The 17376-nt window shown below is 40.7% G+C and overlaps 1 protein-coding gene across 3 annotated transcripts in view; it reads left to right on the top strand.

Moving 5' to 3' along the window:
• LOC136884388 (uncharacterized) overlaps positions 1 to 17376 on the top strand; it is a 267201-nt gene that overhangs the window by 184079 nt on the left and 65746 nt on the right. For all 3 annotated transcript variants that reach the window (XM_068229938.1, XM_068229937.1, XM_067156526.2), the window contains 4 exons: positions 9510 to 9665; positions 11711 to 11815; positions 11895 to 11999; positions 15562 to 15714. In XM_068229938.1, the coding sequence (XP_068086039.1) occupies positions 9510 to 9665; positions 11711 to 11815; positions 11895 to 11999; positions 15562 to 15714 (519 nt within the window). The remainder of the gene's footprint in view (positions 1 to 9509; positions 9666 to 11710; positions 11816 to 11894; positions 12000 to 15561; positions 15715 to 17376) is intronic.

The raw sequence follows: 17376 nt of genomic DNA, 5'->3' as shown, positions 1-17376 counted from the left end.
TGTGTATCGCAACGTGTATATTGATTGTCGTTCTCACGTGCTATGTTCATGTCCGTTCATATCAGTCCAGTCGAACCTAGACACTAGTTGCTAGATTTTGAGTTTTTATAGTAATTGTGACAGAATTTCAAACATAGTGACTAATGACTTATCTAGAGATTCTACGAGCCGTTTGGAGAAAATTCTGGCGAGTTTTAATTTATTAGTTGATAAAAAAAGCATTGCGCTTGGCATAATCGCGCGGGTGCATGAAGCAATATATTAGCCAATCAATGCATTTGCTAAGTAATGCATGATTGATTCACACGTGTGGAACATGAGACCACTCGCATACTTCCTGTGAGGGAATAGAGATGTGTAATTTTTAGCCTCGTGGCCTCGTATAGCAACAGTCCAATTTTGAGACAATAAGTGTTTTAATATTGTGCAAGATATGTAGAATAAGCAGTTTTGACCAGTTGTATTTCCTGATTTCCGTATCAAAATCTCCTATTTTTGGGTTTTGTAAAGTTGGCAGTTGTGTATTGAGTTTCTAGCAGATTTTCGTCAACGTCTCCTTTATTTCTTCCATTATACTTTTGTAAAACCTTTGAAAGGGACATTTTCCAAAGCAATGTCTCTGTATTTATTTGGGTCCTTGGAGTCACCTCTTACCTTTATATATAACTTTTATGATATTCTCCGTTGTTCGGGTATTGGCCGTCTCACATGGGTAGCAACAGGTGAGCAGTCTGGTTCTGCAGCTTTTTTGTTCTTGATATGTTTAAAGATATTTCCGACCTCATCTGTACTTAATGGAGTCCACTCTTCTGTCATTTGTAAGTCATGTTTCTGTGTGTTTTCTAGTCATCCTTCGTTCAGTGTATTCTGAAAGTGTGTCCTTCATATCATATATCACCGGGCAAGCTGGCCGTGCAGTTAGGACCACGCAGCTGTGAGCTCGCATCCGGGAGATAGTGAGTTCGAATCCCACTGTCGGCAGCCCTGAAGATGGCTCCATTTTCACACCAGGCAAATGCTGGGGCTGGACCGTAATTAAGGCCACGGCCGCTTCCTTCCAATTCCTAGCCCTTTCCTGTCCCATCCTCGCCATAAGACCTATCTGTGTCGGTGCGACGTAAAGCAAAATAGCAAAAATATCATATATCATATCATATGATATGATATGACACCATGTGCCAACATTGTGGAAGAGCCTGTGGTTCCAGAATTTGATTATACAGCCATGTGATTTAACCTTAGCTTTGGAAGACAATCATACTTGTTAACGAATGATAGCATAATAATAAAATAAATACTGCCATAAAAATAATCACATCTGGAAACAGCACAACCCTCCCAAATTATGGGTAAAATCAAAAGGCCAGGATCTAGTTTTTAAAATTACACTTCAGCTCTCTTACCAATGTTTCATGAAACGACGAAGGGCCACGAAGGGCGTGAAAATGTAAGACTCCCTAGGCCTCGCAAACCTAATAGCATCGGGGTTGGAAAAGAACAAGAGTTGACCAAGAGAGGTCGGATAGTGAGGAGTAAACGGAAGCAATCTCAGGACTCAGCTAAGGGCCCTGTGGTCGCCAGCCACGCTCCAAAGTTCAGAGCCCCTGGGGCCCCTTTTAGTTGCCTCTTATGACAGGCAGGGGATACCGTGGGTGTTATTCTACCTCCTCCACTCACAGGGTAAAATAGGGTGAGAAGTTCAGAACAAGGACATATTTTTACCTCAATTATTTAACTTAACCCTTACCACTCGTCTGTGGGGTGAGGCCCGACATTACGATATTCCTGTTCCAGACGCATGTCGGGGGAGATTCGACATGACATTTTATCGCCCACCGTTCGTCTGCCGTCTCTTAGCCGACAAAATACACGATGATATACTGTACTGCCATCTTTTGGTTCCGCGTGGAACTTTGTAGAATCCAGATACTGTTTGACAGTCAGTCAAAAATCTATTTAGATGGCAGTGTAGCCGTCAGCTGTCCACCCACGCACATGAAAGCTTGACCGATAGTAAACAAACATGGTCACCATGTGCTCTTCTAGTTATATATATGTTCTATATGTCAGGCAACACATGAAACCACAGTATTTTCGCACCTCTGCTCCTAATGAATATATCTAATAGCATTTCACGATGCCTAAAAGTGAACCGACAATGGCCGGTTTGTGTACCGTAACCCAACATGTACCTGATACTGACGGCTGGCACAATTATAAATCAACAGACCCAGATTTCAAGAAATAGCCGTTTACAGTGGTTTCAGCCTACAAACTACCGCGAGGTATGAAACCAGAAACTGAATATAGTTTTTAATTGCTTTTTAGCGATTATTTTATACACTGAAATTATTAACGAAACCAATCGGTATTCGATAATAATAATAATAATGATAACATTGCTTTTATTTGCTCCAGTATAGCTTGCTGCAAACGTGTATAGTCTAACTACATCATTTAAAAGCACGTGCTATCTCCAAAATGAAAGATGAATACAGGTCATATAAGATAAAAATGTACGTTTAAAATACGAGCAGTAGAGAACTTTAATTTGAGGGGTAAGGGTTAAATACATTAAGTTCTTAGAAAGAAATAGTTAATTAGGTCATATTTCTTGAAAGAAAATGGTTTACTGTTAAAGCGATTAGAACTTTTTAATTCCGGAACCCCAAAATTATAACTGCTTGATAAGTCAAGTAAGATCAGGAGAAATAAAATCTCAGCTATTAAAAAATTAAGTATTGAGGTGAAGAAAATAATTAATAGATGAACAAGAATCAATTCAATCATGATTCAGGATACAAGCACTAAATGACAAGGTTCAAAATTTCATAACCAATAACATAGTCATAGGGTAACAATCTTAATTCAGTAACATCTGTTGAAAAAACAAGCGAAAGTTAAAACAATTCATCATCAAAATAAATGCCAGTAACAGGCAACACAATGTGCGGTTCGTGCCAACAGATAGCGTTCGAATACACACCTCATGAAAAACGAAGGTGTAACAACATCATTGACACAAATATCCAAATAGTTCTGTGGTAACGTCACAATTGCTGATTCTACAGCCCACCAAGTCAGTTCACACGTCAGGTCCAACTTGGTCAGTACAGTTGATAAATGTAAGCTTTTACTGTGTTAAGGGAGCAGGCAGCATGTTGGGTGCAGTTAACCGTTATTGGTATCCAAGTGCAACTTCTTTACTCTCAACTTTCCTTCAAAATTCTTGACTTTGAAATATTGTGCCACAGTTTACGAACCTCCTCGAGAGTGTATTTGATGAGTGTTACGTTCCCTGAGGAGAGGTAAGTTGTTACTTCATACTGCTGCTTGAATGGTGAGCTAAGTACAGTACGGGGTCTGTTTGGTCATGTACAGAGATACGCGAGTGAGTTGTTAAGACAAGGCATACAGGATAAAGATAAAGATAAAAGAAAAGGAACCCAAGTGAAACGTTGTTTGTTCATTTCTGTTACTTTTGACCGGCCAAAGTGCAGCGTCAGTGAAAACAGAGAATTGTCAGGTACGTGCCAATGTCTGGCTTTCAGTGCCGGGAGTGTCCGAGGACATGTTCGCCTCGCAATGTCTGGGAAGACTTGGGTGGTCTAAATGAATGTTGGAGAGGGGGGGGTCTACCATAAATCAAACCTCTAAGCTAAAAAGACAGACACTACTGCTTTAAGTTTTTTCAGCAAATGATCAAGGCTCTTCAAGCCAGACTTGTTACCTATATATCCTTTAATTATTTCTCGAAGGTATTTGGCAAGGTCACATGCAGGGAATGACAAGGACAGTTTTGTGTTTATGGATCTGACTCACGACCACCGTATAGTTGACAGTAAACCACAAGAAACTTCACATTCCTATCACTGGTGTTTGTAGCGTCACATGTTTCAGAGCTCGACCATATTTAGTGCCAAGCACAGGAAATGATGTTGAGTTTGAGACAAATCCGTGCAAGGATCAGTAACCACCTTTCAGCTGACTAGTTTCAAACAGATTTAAGTGACTAAATCTGAAACACAAGAACAGAAAACAAATGGTCAGAAAGTATTATAACAGCGAGGGAAATGAACAGTTCACTGCAATATGGAACGTGTTTTTAAAGTTTTATGGACATGGCTGTGGTCCTGATGTCCAGTGCATGTTTCCCCTCACCAACAGGGACTGCATGTTCTGTGTGGCACGTAAGTCATGGTCATGTCTCGTTGTAGATATGAGCTCTTCACCCTCAGGTACTCCAAAGTCAGGAAACGTGAGACACGTAATGAATATTCACCACATTGAAATGTAAAAACTATTAGACCCTATTCCATACAGTAGCTTAGATCCTGTCCAATAGAACAAATACGATGCAGAACTGGGCAGTTATCGGTTCGGATACCACTGCTGTCCGGTTGGCCATTTTTGTTCTGTACTTAACATCTCTTTAACACGTGATATATGTACAGAACCACGACCTAATAGGATGAAGTCACTCTGAATCCAGCGACTGGGGTCACTTCCAGGTGATTCCTGAAAACTCGTGTCCCTGTTGATCCACTGCTGACGGCTTCTTACACGCTGAGAAATGCAGACTGAACGCACTATGGCAGGCGTGAGTCGCCAGCTGCTACCATTGAAACACTGTACTTTTGTATGTAAAAGTTCCGGTTTCATACTATGGTCGTGTAAACAGTCTTAACGTGCAGAAAAGTCCATCATTATGATAGGAAGATTGGTGTTTGGTGTGCTGTTAGTGCAAGACGAAACATTGGGCCTTTATTATTTTTGAGACAACAGTAAATACAGAGGGGTACCAATATGACATTTTGAAGTCGTTCATCCACCAGTTAAGAGAAGAAGAAAAATCACGCCCCTGCCATACAGCAGAAGATTCCCTTCTTACAATCTTGGAAGTGTTTGCAGACAAAGTCATCAGTGGTGGTCTGTTTCCCCCTCGTCCTCCAGATCTAACAGTGTGTAATTTTTGCTTGAAACAAAAAGTGTATCACACATTGGAGGAACCGAAAGAAAACAGTACGAATAAGTCAGAACTCACTTGCATCACCCAGAATGTGGTTACCAGATACAACGCCTGTAAGCGTTCAACTGAGGAGCCAGTGGGACAAGAACCTAGCAGTCTGAGAAGAGGTTTCGAGATTTCTCTAGATTAACGCAGGCACTATTTCTTGTGATAAATTTCTAGAGATCTCGAGAGCATTGTCCCCGCATTGTGTGGTGAGCAGCGCGTCGTAGTCCTACAGGTAGACGGACCTGAATGTTGTCTGTACCAAGTATGCAAATAGCCAACCACGGGCCTTTTCCGTTCAGTAAATACATGTCAACAAGTGACTAGGGCATTCATTCCTTTAATTTCTACAAAGGTCTGTTATGATGCAGTATAACATAATCCTAGTATGCAGCGGTAAGTACACACATGAATAGGCTAAGTACAGAAACTGACGGCTACTGTAGGTACAGAGACGAGGCAAGATGCGCCTTGCTGCATGTGCAACCACCATTACGCATGAGTGGAACGTGTAATCTAAAATGCCCGAATTTGCTAAAATTGTTTCGATAGATAGGTGCACATCATTATCAAGGTATGACCAGTGTTTACCAATATTCTGGTGATGAAGGAAATAATTCCTTACAATGTTATAGAGCGTTCGTGTCATAATTAGGTATTTCGTTGACTGTGCAATGTGTAACTGTGTCTAGTTGTAGGACACAACTTGAATACTGTGTTCGAAACTCAACATAAGTCATGGATGTAGGGCATTTTGAAGAGTCCGCTGTGTTTGTTCAAAAGAAGTGAAATGCGTCGGTATAAATACTTCTTGGATAATCGGCACTTAAAAACGCATAATATCGTTGAAGGGGAATCATCACATGGAACACATTCCACAAGAAGCTACCCTGTCGACAATATTTGCGAGTTATCCAGGTAGGTGCATATATCAGCTAATAACTCGTGTTTTCAGAGCTTAGTTCTCAGTACAGTCACGACGTGCAAAAGCACACACACAAACTTTCGTCATAGTTGGAACATGCAGTACTTTTCTAGGCTTTTGACAAAGTTTATCAGCACACACGTGCCCATATGGGAACGCTGATGGTATACTGGGACGTCACACAGATCGCAGTACAGGAGACTCGTTCCGTCAGTCTCGAGTGCGAGCGTCGCCTATCATTACCTAGCAGCCCAGGACAGAGACTTGAAAAATAGTAACCTTTCATAAACTACAGAATAACAAATTTACATTGCAAGGACCTACGGCGACATTGGGATAGAACAGCGCCTGAAGTAAGGTATGAAACCATGAAAAAGTATCTTCAGGACTTAAAACAAACCATCTCTGGTACGGCCTTCCCGCATCCAGGATGGGTCACGTAAAAGAAATCCCAAAATCCCAACCAGTCTCTCAGGGTTCATATTTCTTTTTTTTTTACGTGGGATGAAAGATGGACCGATACGCCAAGTAATGTTTCATCTGTCAGCTGAGTTGATGCACGATTGGATTGCAAGAATAAGTGATAATTCATCGTCTTAACTCTAAATTTTTTAAAATATATATTTTTATTTTGCTATTTGCTTTACATCGCACCGACACAGATAGGTCTTATGGCAACGGTGGGAAAGGAAAGGCCTGGGAGTGGGAAAGAAGCAGCCGTGGCCTTAATTAACCCTTACCCCTCGAATTAAAGTTCTCTACTGCTCGTATTTTAAACGTAAATTTTTATCTTATATGACCTGTATTCATCTTTCACGATTTTGGAGATAGCACGTGCTTTTAAATGATGTAGTTAGACTACACACGTTTGCAGCAAGCTATACTAGAGCAAATAAAAGCAATATGTTATCATTATTATTATTATTATTAAATAAAAATGTTGAATTTTACAGCGGTCTTGCCCATCCTTCACTGGTTAATTAGCTTCCTTGCACATCAGTGGTGGTGTCCAACCCATATCACGGGTTCGATTCCAACCAACAACAAAAAAAAAAAACACTAAACCTGAAAGATTGCATTTCATTTTAGCACATCTACCAATAAAAAGAAAACTGTATTGCTCCTATAACAGCAGCCCTGCAGTGTCTTCCTACAGGGAAGTGAAATACCAGCGCTCTTTTATCTACGAGTATGAGGTGAGGAAGTATATGCGAGGAGTAACACGTGGTCGTCCGTTAGCAGTGGCTATTCCCCCCGGTCCCCGCTCATGTGGGATAGCGGAGAGAGGAATGAGAGTCTGGGTTGCGATATAAGTCTCCGATGCCTTGCTTTCAGAAATATGTGCAACGCTTTTTCTCACTGCTTTAAAGTTTTGTAAATGGAACAGTGTGTCGGATGACACTGGAGCTATGAATCCTACAAGATATACGTACTGTATGTGTGTATCTTCTTACTCTGCGGGAATGCGTCACTCCTCCTTGCCCAATAGTTTTTTATTTTCATCGATTGTTATTTCTGTTATTCTGACCAAGTACGTCATGTTGGTTTCTTCTCATCTTCCTCAATTCGCCTTGAGTGAACAATTTTCCTGATTGTATTCCTATCCTACAGATTTGGTGATGCTGGTCGTTCTCTGCTTGCTTATACCATTTTGATCTGATGCGTTTGATTTGCAGACATTTGTGCATTTGATAAGCAAGTCTGATGAATTTGTCGCAGTCTCGTTGCATCAGTCAGTTTAGAGTTGGGCTAATATATTCCATTTTTAATTCTTGCCCTAAGATTTTTCTCACATTTTTCCTTTCCTTAATCTGCAATTGTTCCTCTAAATTTGTGAAGTGAGCGTTTCTGAAGCATAAAGAGCTTCAGGTTGTTACCTCTACTACAGAGGTAACACCAAACAAGGCACAAACACAGTTAAAAAGGGGAAGGTAAGAGCACAATATCAGAAATCACCACACACTCGGAAAAACATTAGCTGGCATTACGCGGACCTCCAACCAAAACGTACGTAAATATCAGTAGGGCCAACTAGTGAACAACAAACTGGGGAGATGAAAAGGTCTGGGAACCTACCAAAGGCATGAACATGGCTTAGATATCGGATTCCGAAAATAAATGGCCGTGATCCTTGGATTTGAAAATATTATTTACAAAATAATTTTACAAATACATTCCAAATACAATTCCAAGTTACGAGCTATAAGTTCAGTGATATACATAGCTTATTTCGTAGCAGTGTAAATTCACATTTCAAATCAACTATACATCTAGTTACCAATGCAGTTGTACAATGCAATTTACAGTGATGTGAAAAGGGTTATCCAAAATCTAGCGTACCTCAAGTGATACAGAACTACCAGAGGCAAACCCCAAGGGAAATAATATTAAACTACAATCTACATATTTTAGTGAAACAAGAAATAGGAATGCCTCGAAAACGAACAGGTAAATCCAGCTGAAAAACTAAGGTGTCATAAGTAACTAATTTGGTGAATCTAGGCGAGGTTAGGGCAGACTCCTGTATGAAAAGCAAATCGGAACATTTCGGAAATTTTGGCAGGAAAGGAATTCAAGAGCGCTTACCCGAGGAGAGTGCCATCCCGGAAACCGGGGAACGTCAACCAGATAGGCTGCTCACAGACGGATAGACCAAGACCGACAGAATTCAGGATACAGAATTGATTCGAACACTGCCTCGCTCACTATATATAGGAATTTCCGGCCTTGGAGTAGCCAATCAGCATACACGAGTTCCCTATCGCCACCTAGACTCACCAATCACAACGTTACTTTCGATCGCGAACTTTGACTAACATTCTAGAATACGCCTGATCACGAATGTCGTATTTCCAGAACAGTCAGAAATATTTTCTAGAATACATTACCCACAAAACAACACACCCTGTTCCATAATTCATGTGACTTTCTGGATCCTTCCAGGAAACGTAGAGCAGAATTCTACTATTTACAAATGCACAAGTCACCAATCTTACACAGTACAGGTTAGGTCATAATAAATAAAACCTCATATTGTACTTCACAAATAAAGTCTTAAAAAAAAAAAAATACACTTTCCACTTGCACTACATAGTTCACTTGTGACAAGGTTTGATCACTCTTAAGTAATGATGAATTTTGTCAGACTCATTAACTGAACGGTCAGTGTTGAGACTTTCGGTTCAGAGGGTCCTGGGTTCGATTCCTGGCCAAGTCGGGATTTTAATGGTGTCTCGTTAATTCTTCTGCCCGGGAACTGGGTGCTTGTGTTTGTCCGAACACGCAATAGTAATTACATCCCTGGCGTCACGAAGGGCATCCGACCATTAAAACATGGAAAAATCCACATCGCACCCGCAAGGAGGTAATGCCGACTTTTACTGTTCCAGGATAAGCATTTTTTGTTATAAACATTCCTTGTGTGTTCAAAAGCAATTTCCATTTTCTGAATTGACTTTTGCAATTATATTCATATGAGAGAGAGTGAGAGTCAGACTTTCAGTTATTGTTGGCAATAATCTACCACTGTTCCAAACTCGCCCGAATTGAGAGTTGTGTTGCTGCCTACAGGAGTTGAACAGAACGCTGGTGGGAGCTCCATCTGACACCGACGTGAACAGTCCCTACATACAAGAGATAGCAGACTTCTCTCTGGCTGAACTGGACAAGCAGTCGAATGCTCTGTACTCTCGCAAGATTGTTGAAGTCGTGAAGGCACGGACTCAGGTGAGCTGCTCCTTAGTTTTAATATACTACATACGCTGAATAGTTACTCAAGTAGCTCCAAGATGGCATATAACTTCTCTTTTACTTTTCCAATTCACTAACAAGTTCCCGACACAGTGCGAGCGCATTGCACGAGCTGACAGGGAACTTGCTTGGAGACATGCAATATTTTTCATGTATATTTCATTATTTTTAAAAAAAATTATTTTATTAAGAGGATTGTGCATCTGAGGGTGATGTTATATGCAGTGCAAGCGATTGATCTCCAAGTGTTGCTCGGCGATGTTTGACAGTACAGATACATTGTGTCCTTTCTCTTTATGTTGACAACCTGTGTAGCTTGGCACCAGATAGTGCTGATATTCATCATCATTTGTGTGCTCCAGCAAGCCGAGAGCCTTCCCCCAATCATCACAAGCTCTTCTTGGTCTCTTCCCATGAACCCTGTGATCAAACTATGCTCAACAAGACCTGTGGGGACGTTTTCGTTTCATGTGACCATACCATTGCAATCTCTTCAGTTCTAGGTTGTCCAGAAAACTTCTTTCCAGTCCAAGCTGCTGTTGGATATCCACATTCCTTATTTTATCTATTTTTGTTCTTTGTATACAAGAACGCATGATCTTCATTCCTGTTGCCTGAAGAGGACTCTTTGTTGATCCAGGAAGTGTCAATGTAGGTACCAGGTACATATTGTACTTCATCCTGGACCGGGACACAGGTCTTGGTTTCATCATATCTTATGTCTCAAACATTCCCATATATGCCTGCATGGTACATAGTCATATTCTCTCTCGATGTCCAGACAAACAGTTATAAGTGACTCCCACTACAGTACTTCTCATAGAGCATACTGGGAAGTCTGTAGTTGATCCATGTTGTTCCTCCCCTAGTGTAGGTTCAACATATTTTCTAATCCTGCTCACAACGATGGATTCGTAGATTTTGAGGCCATGTGACAGTAGAGGTGGTATATTTCTTCCTAGCACTCTTTTTCAACAGTGGGATGATGACTCCCTGCTTCCAGTCGTTAGGTATCGCATTCTGTTCAGTGGATCCACTCTTCTCCTAGTGCTTTGATCATTTCAACACTAAGTTTATCTGATCCAGTTGACTTCTTGTTTTTCAGCTGCCTCCACTTCCAGCCACGTCAAATGTCTGTGTAAGTGGTGCTGAACCAAATGGTCATGGACTTACAATAAAGAGTTTCAAAAAAAAAAAAGTTTTCTCTTTCAGCAAGAAGTCACTGCTAGTAATATTAATATATTGTACCAGAGTTTCTGTCCTTCTTGCTTCCAAGCCCTTCTGTATTACTTACATCATCCTGTCTCCAACTTTGCGAGGGTGACCACGAAACTCTTGAGGCTTGTTCTTCCTTCATTCTGTGAGAGATCACAGTCGACCCGTGCACCTCACTACAGCATTGTGTGCTGTTTCTTGAAATACCTACATTCTTTAATGTGAAATTTGAGGACTGGGACTGATACAACTTCAGTGTTGGTTACAATGTATATTTTGGGTTACACTAATTGGAATGAATAATAATAACAAGGGTAAGTTGTTTATTACATGAAAGAATGATCATTAATAGTAAGAAAACTATTATAAAACAACAATTTTCTGTCCTGGTTCATTAAAATAAATCACCCTCACAGGAGTAACACTCAAATTCACAATGAAACTCAATTACCATCATATACTAATAAGTATTTGTATACTGTATGACTATTACTGAATTCTGTAGTTAATTTCAGTGACAACTACATCAGACACACTCATCAAAACAAAGACAGACGCTGTGTTAGGCCAGCTGGCTTGTGCGGGCTTGTGAGAAGGTGTTGAGGGTTATGCCAATTTACTAGAATGTGCGTTACAGTCTTAACTACTTGATTCATACATAATATCAATTTGGAAATTCGGGAGGGTTACGCGAATTGGCCTGTACGCAATGCTCTGGTCTTGTCCAGCACGTTGAAGTGTAGACGCTCCTTTGCAGCTACGGCATTCACTGTAGTGTCAGCGAAGTTCCTGTGTTTGTGTTCCAGGTGGTAGCCGGCACTCTCGTCCACCTTCAGCTGAGGCTCGGCTACAGCAACTGCCGCAAGGGCCACAAGAAACAGCCCCAGGAGTGCGAGCTGCAGGACGAAATGGTGAGTGGTGAACTTCCACGTAGGGCAGTCTTGATGTGGGAAGTGTACGATCACCTGATTCGTCACTTGTTTGTTACAGACCAAGCAACTGTGCAGTGTCGAGGTGTGGGACAGGCCCTGGCTCAAAGAGAGGAAGCTCACCGGCGCCAAGTGTTCTGGCGAAAATGTACGGCGCAAGAAAAGGGTGAGCTACGTTCTCTTCACAGTTTATCATTCATTACAGCACGTGTGTGTTTAACAAGGACCAAGTACAGTGTTGAACAGCAGACTGATATTGTTCATGTTGCATCACTGAAGACAAAGAACCAGGCGGTTAGAGGCGCGCAGCTGAGAGTTTGCATTTGGAAGATAGTGGGTTTAAACCCCACTCTTGGCAGCCCTGAAGGTGGTTTTCCATGGTTTCCCATTTTCACACCAGCCAAATGCTGGGGTTGTACCTTAATTAAGACCACGGCTACTTCCTTCCCACTCCGCGTCCTTTCTTACCCGATCGTCGTCATGAGACCACTCTGTGTCCGTGCGACGTAAAGCAAATAAAAAAAAAAAAATTATTTGCCAACAATGAACAGACTCCTAGAGCGATGTAAAGCTTACTGTCATGGTGCCAGAGGGACTGGTGAGGAAAGTTCAGATGCTGTATAAGCACTGTATCACCTGTGTACGATTCATCCCGGTTCCGGACCAAAAGTGGAGTCCAGCAAGATTGTTTATCACCATCATGGATGACATCAAGAAAACCTCTGGTGAACTAAATGCAATGGCTTTCGCTGATGATATTGTCCTACATGAGAGGCTTGCAGTGGTGTGTAGCGCCAGCGTCTTGGAAAGGTGAAGAGCCCACTGCTATACTGCGGCGAAACGCTGGTAATTTCACGACTGGAAAACCATAAAGAGCTTAAATGTTTTTGATAGGTGTTCATCACATTTCTTGCCCAGCTACGTCTCAATTAGCAGTCCTACTCCATTACTGCCTGCACTTGTATTACCACTATAGATCATTGTAAAGTCATCACTGTAGAAATCACCATTTCCTGGCCATCTTATATCACATAGAACCAGAATATCTAGTTCTCTTTCATCCCTGACAATTTTAGCTGCTTCTTACATTTTTCCTGCTTTCAGCAGCGTTCTAACACTCCACGTTGCAACATTTATTGTCTCGGTATTGCGAGAATTTCACTTAATGATGACCTGGGAAGCCTCCTTCCTTCGCCTGCCGGATCTTGGGTTCCGTGCCTCATGATCAGTAAATGACACGTCTTGCTGTGACAACTTCATGGTTGCTTCACTTGGAATTAAGTAGTGGACTGGTTGCAGGTAACACACGTATCCAGCCTCACCTCTCTGGGGCAGACATTCGACTACGGCACAACCTTTCTTCGTGTGTGTTCTTACAGTCAAATATTCTGCCTGCCTCATAACCTCTTGACTAAGAATTATCAACAACACATCATCATGCCCACATAAGAAGAGCTTGATCATCGAATTTTCAATGGAACTATTACATGTGTTCAACAATTTTATCTTCATTTCAACAGAACTAATAAGTTATTCAGCTTCAGCATTTTAAGAACATTGTTTGAATTTTATCATGTACTAGCTGATATACCCGTGTTTCGCTACGAGACTCTCCGAAAGACTGACTTTGTGGCTTTCCTAACTGAAGTCAACATAGGTCATTACAAAAACGTCAATAGGAATGTAACGATTAAAAGCTAGGCTATCATAATAAAATACTCGATCAAATGAAAAACTCCACATTTTCTCACTTTAACGAACAGTACTATGGTGTGGATCTAACGGTCCAAAGTCCCAGAGCTGGAATGACCAGGCCGCAGACAGCCATGAACACTTCTCTGTCATTATTCCGTTAAATATGCACACTGCTCATTCCAATAAGTGCCTTAGAGTAGGGATTGAATAGCTCGAATGTCTTGATGAACCAGTGTGTTACGTACCAGTAGTATAGAAAGATTTATGAAACAGAGGAATGGCATGCTAAAGAAGAAAGTTATCTAACTCCCCAGCTACTTCCCACCAATATTCAGGCAGGCTGTTACACTCGGTACGATCGGGCGAGTCGGCCTTGTGGTTAGGGGCGCGCAGCTATGAGCTTGCATCCCGGAGATAGTGCATTGGAATCCCACTATCGGCAGCCCTGAAGATGTTATTCCGTGGATGCCGATTTTCACACCAGACAAATGCTGGGGCTATACCTTAATTAAGGCAAAGGCCTCTTCCTTCACACTCATAGCCCTTTCCTATCCCGCCATCACCAAAAGACCTAACTGTGCTGGTGCGACGCGAGGCAAATTTTAAAAAAATACTTGGTACGCAGCAATAATCCTGTCTATCAGAGATGAGTGGCAACAAAAAACAAAGCACTTCACATCAGTGTAATGTTATTGTTGATCAATTTCATGAGCTGTCTATATAGTAGGCCTTCACATTTAGTTTTCTTTCGACTCTGTGATATTAATTATTTATAGCGTAGATTGTAGTTCCTTATTCTCCGACTTTACGTACCGATTTTCATTAAATGCTGTTTACCCATTTTCTCGTGATTCGGCGCTGATAAGGACTTGGTAACAAAAATCCAAATTCATGAATATCTTTTATCATAGCCGGTATGGTAACAATGTATAAGACATAAATGATAGGAAATATAAAACTATATAACTTTAGTTATGTAATCGATAAACATAATTATTTGAGACTTAAATTTTAGGCCTACCCCTAAACTATCATTTAATTCAGCGTTAATAAAATTATTTATGCCTAGATTATAGCAATTTATTCTCCGACTTTGCATACCGATTTTCATTAAGATAGGACCACTAATAACATAGAAATTTGAGAATTCCATTGTAGGCTTTCCACTAAACTATAATTTTTCTCAGCGTGAATACAATTATTTATGGCCTAGATTGTAGCGACTTATTCCCCGACTTTTTACATCATTTTCATTGAGATATGACCACTAATAACATAAATATTTGAGAATTAAATTTTAGGCCTTCCCCCAAACTAGCATTTCAGTCAGTATGAAAAAAAAAAATTTATAGCCTAGATTGTAGCGACTTATTACCCAACTTTGTATATCAATTTTCATTAAATTCTCTTCAGCCGTTTTCTCGTGATGCATGTACATACATACAGACAGAAATTACGGAAAAGTAAAAAGTGCATTTCCTTGTTACTGTGGGCACGACTGATAGAGAAATACCATCCTTTTTAAATTCTAAGCAATGTATAGACAAAAACTCTTATTTTATATATATAGATTTTAACTTGATGTATTCGGCAACCCAAATAATATTTGTGACCTTGTCTATTTTACTCCCACTGTCGGCAACCCTGAAGATGGTTTTCCGTGGTTTCCCATTTTCACACCAGGCAAATGCTGGGGCTGTACCTAATTAAGGCCACGGCCGCTTTCTTCCCACTCCTAGCTCCTTCCTGTCCCATCGTCGCCATAAGACCTGTCTATGTCGGTGCGACGTAAAGCAACTTACAAAAAAAAATTTTACTCATCTTACAAGTATTTTCAGCTGATAACATCCAAAAAGAAGGACGGAACATGCCCCGACATTAGTTGTTGTTGTTGTTGTTGTTATAAAGGCAGAACCTTTAAAAATGTAAAACAACTTGTAAAAAAGAATTCTATTTCCCTCCAAAGCTTGTCTTCCACAAAGCCGTGGCGGCGGCTCCTCGTTCAGTGCTGTTACTTGTATTTCTGTGTCCAGGAAGCCGAGCCACTCCTGGGGGCCTTGTCCGACGCTGACGTGAACAGCCCCTACATCCAGGAGATAGCGGACTTCGCCCTCTCCAAGTTGGACAAGCAGTCGAATGCTCTGTACGCTCAGAAGATTGTTGAAGTCATTAAGGCACAGACAAAGGTAAATTATATTCTCTGTTCATTAAGACAATGCTGAGTCAAATTATGATGTACAACAGTTTTTCATTGGTTCAGTTGAAGACTGACTAACCCTCAAAGATTTTTTTTTTTTCCAAGATAAATGCTGCCATCTCTTGTCTTTAATGAGAACCATTTTTTAATGTTTTTTAACATTGGCTTAACAACATACCATCATATTAGGTTATATACAAAAAGTACAAATTCTTGTCTATCTCAAAATGCTTTCTCTGTAATGCAGTAAGGAAGCAGTACATCACACCTGCTCTCTGCCACCTGGATTCAAATACTGTAATAAATAACAGTTAATAAAGTCCCTCTTCACACTGACCTGTCTTTCTCTCTGACTTGCTAATCAAGTTTGTCGCTCATGGGCTGCAATAGTGGCACAACACAGATACAAGAGTTCCAAGTTTCCCTTAGTACTGAAATGGAGCAAGCAGTACTAAATGTCTCTTCACGACTTGAATTAATGATGTTATTAAAAAATTGCTGCCTCTTCCCTGTTATATTCTTTTCGGTTGAGTACAGTCGAACCTCGATTACATGTTCCCAGAAACTACGTTTTACCGTATTATTCGTTCAAATTACGTGGTCCCGTGAGCATCCTAATTAAATCACGTTCTAGAAATCCCGCATTACCCGTTCCTCGAAGAAACTATTTCCTGGATCAACTGTTTAGAAATTTCAGTCCCATCAACGCTAAATCCTCTATCACGCATTTTTCAAGAAACTGTATCTCACAAAACGATGGCTACAGCATGGATCTTGGTGTTAACGTCCTGTCATTGCAGTAATTTGAGGAAGTACTGTACTGGAAAAGCGATCGGCGGTGAAGTTGCATAAGGGACTGTCTTAGCATCGTATTCGGGTGGTATTGTTTAGAGAATCCTCGGAAATCATAAAGCAGAGAGTATCCCCTACAATTGGGAGGAGACAGAGCACGTTTCGACAGCTCTACTTGAAGATCGAACGAGTTTTGTCAAATGTTCATACTTGCAAAACGTCTTCATTATGTCCAGGGTTAGATGCTTTTTCGAGTGTATCGCCGAACAGTTTTTCGACACTTTCCTCAGGGCACTGTACGTATAGTCCCTGGACTTTCAGGCGGGTACACTGCTTTCGTGATATACAGGCCGTATTGTAGCTCTGATGACGTCACGCTTTGGGTGGCACTTGGAGGCGATACGCATCTGCTCCGCTTGAATAACAGACCCGTTTAAATTACTTAAACTGTTAACACCTTATAAAACCAAAACCTATTCATAATTTTTTGTTAGTTCTGACATACAATGCATATCCTTCCCCATAACGTTCTATTTCTCGCGTATATGTTAGTTTTGAGTACAGGCTAACACTCTGAGATATATTCTTGCAATTTCTAATCCATTTTCTACTCAATTGGAACATTCACATCATACAAGATGATAGAAATAAGCAACCAATTACCAGTAAAATACGAGGGGTGTTTGAAAAGTCCGTGCAAAAATAAAAAATACTTGCGTGTTTGGAGTAAACCTTTTTTATTTTTCGACATAGTCTCCTTTCAGGTTTATACACTTCGTCCAACGATTTTCTAGTTTGTTGATCCCTTACGAATAATAGGATTTGTCCAAGTCTGCAAAATATTCTTTAGTGTTTGCAA

The sequence above is a fragment of the Anabrus simplex genome, chromosome 12, assembly GCF_040414725.1.
Source record: "Anabrus simplex isolate iqAnaSimp1 chromosome 12, ASM4041472v1, whole genome shotgun sequence".
Lineage (NCBI taxonomy): Eukaryota > Metazoa > Arthropoda > Insecta > Orthoptera > Tettigoniidae > Anabrus > Anabrus simplex.
Note: the sequence above shows the minus strand (reverse complement) of the source record. Positions and strands in the feature narration are given on the sequence as shown.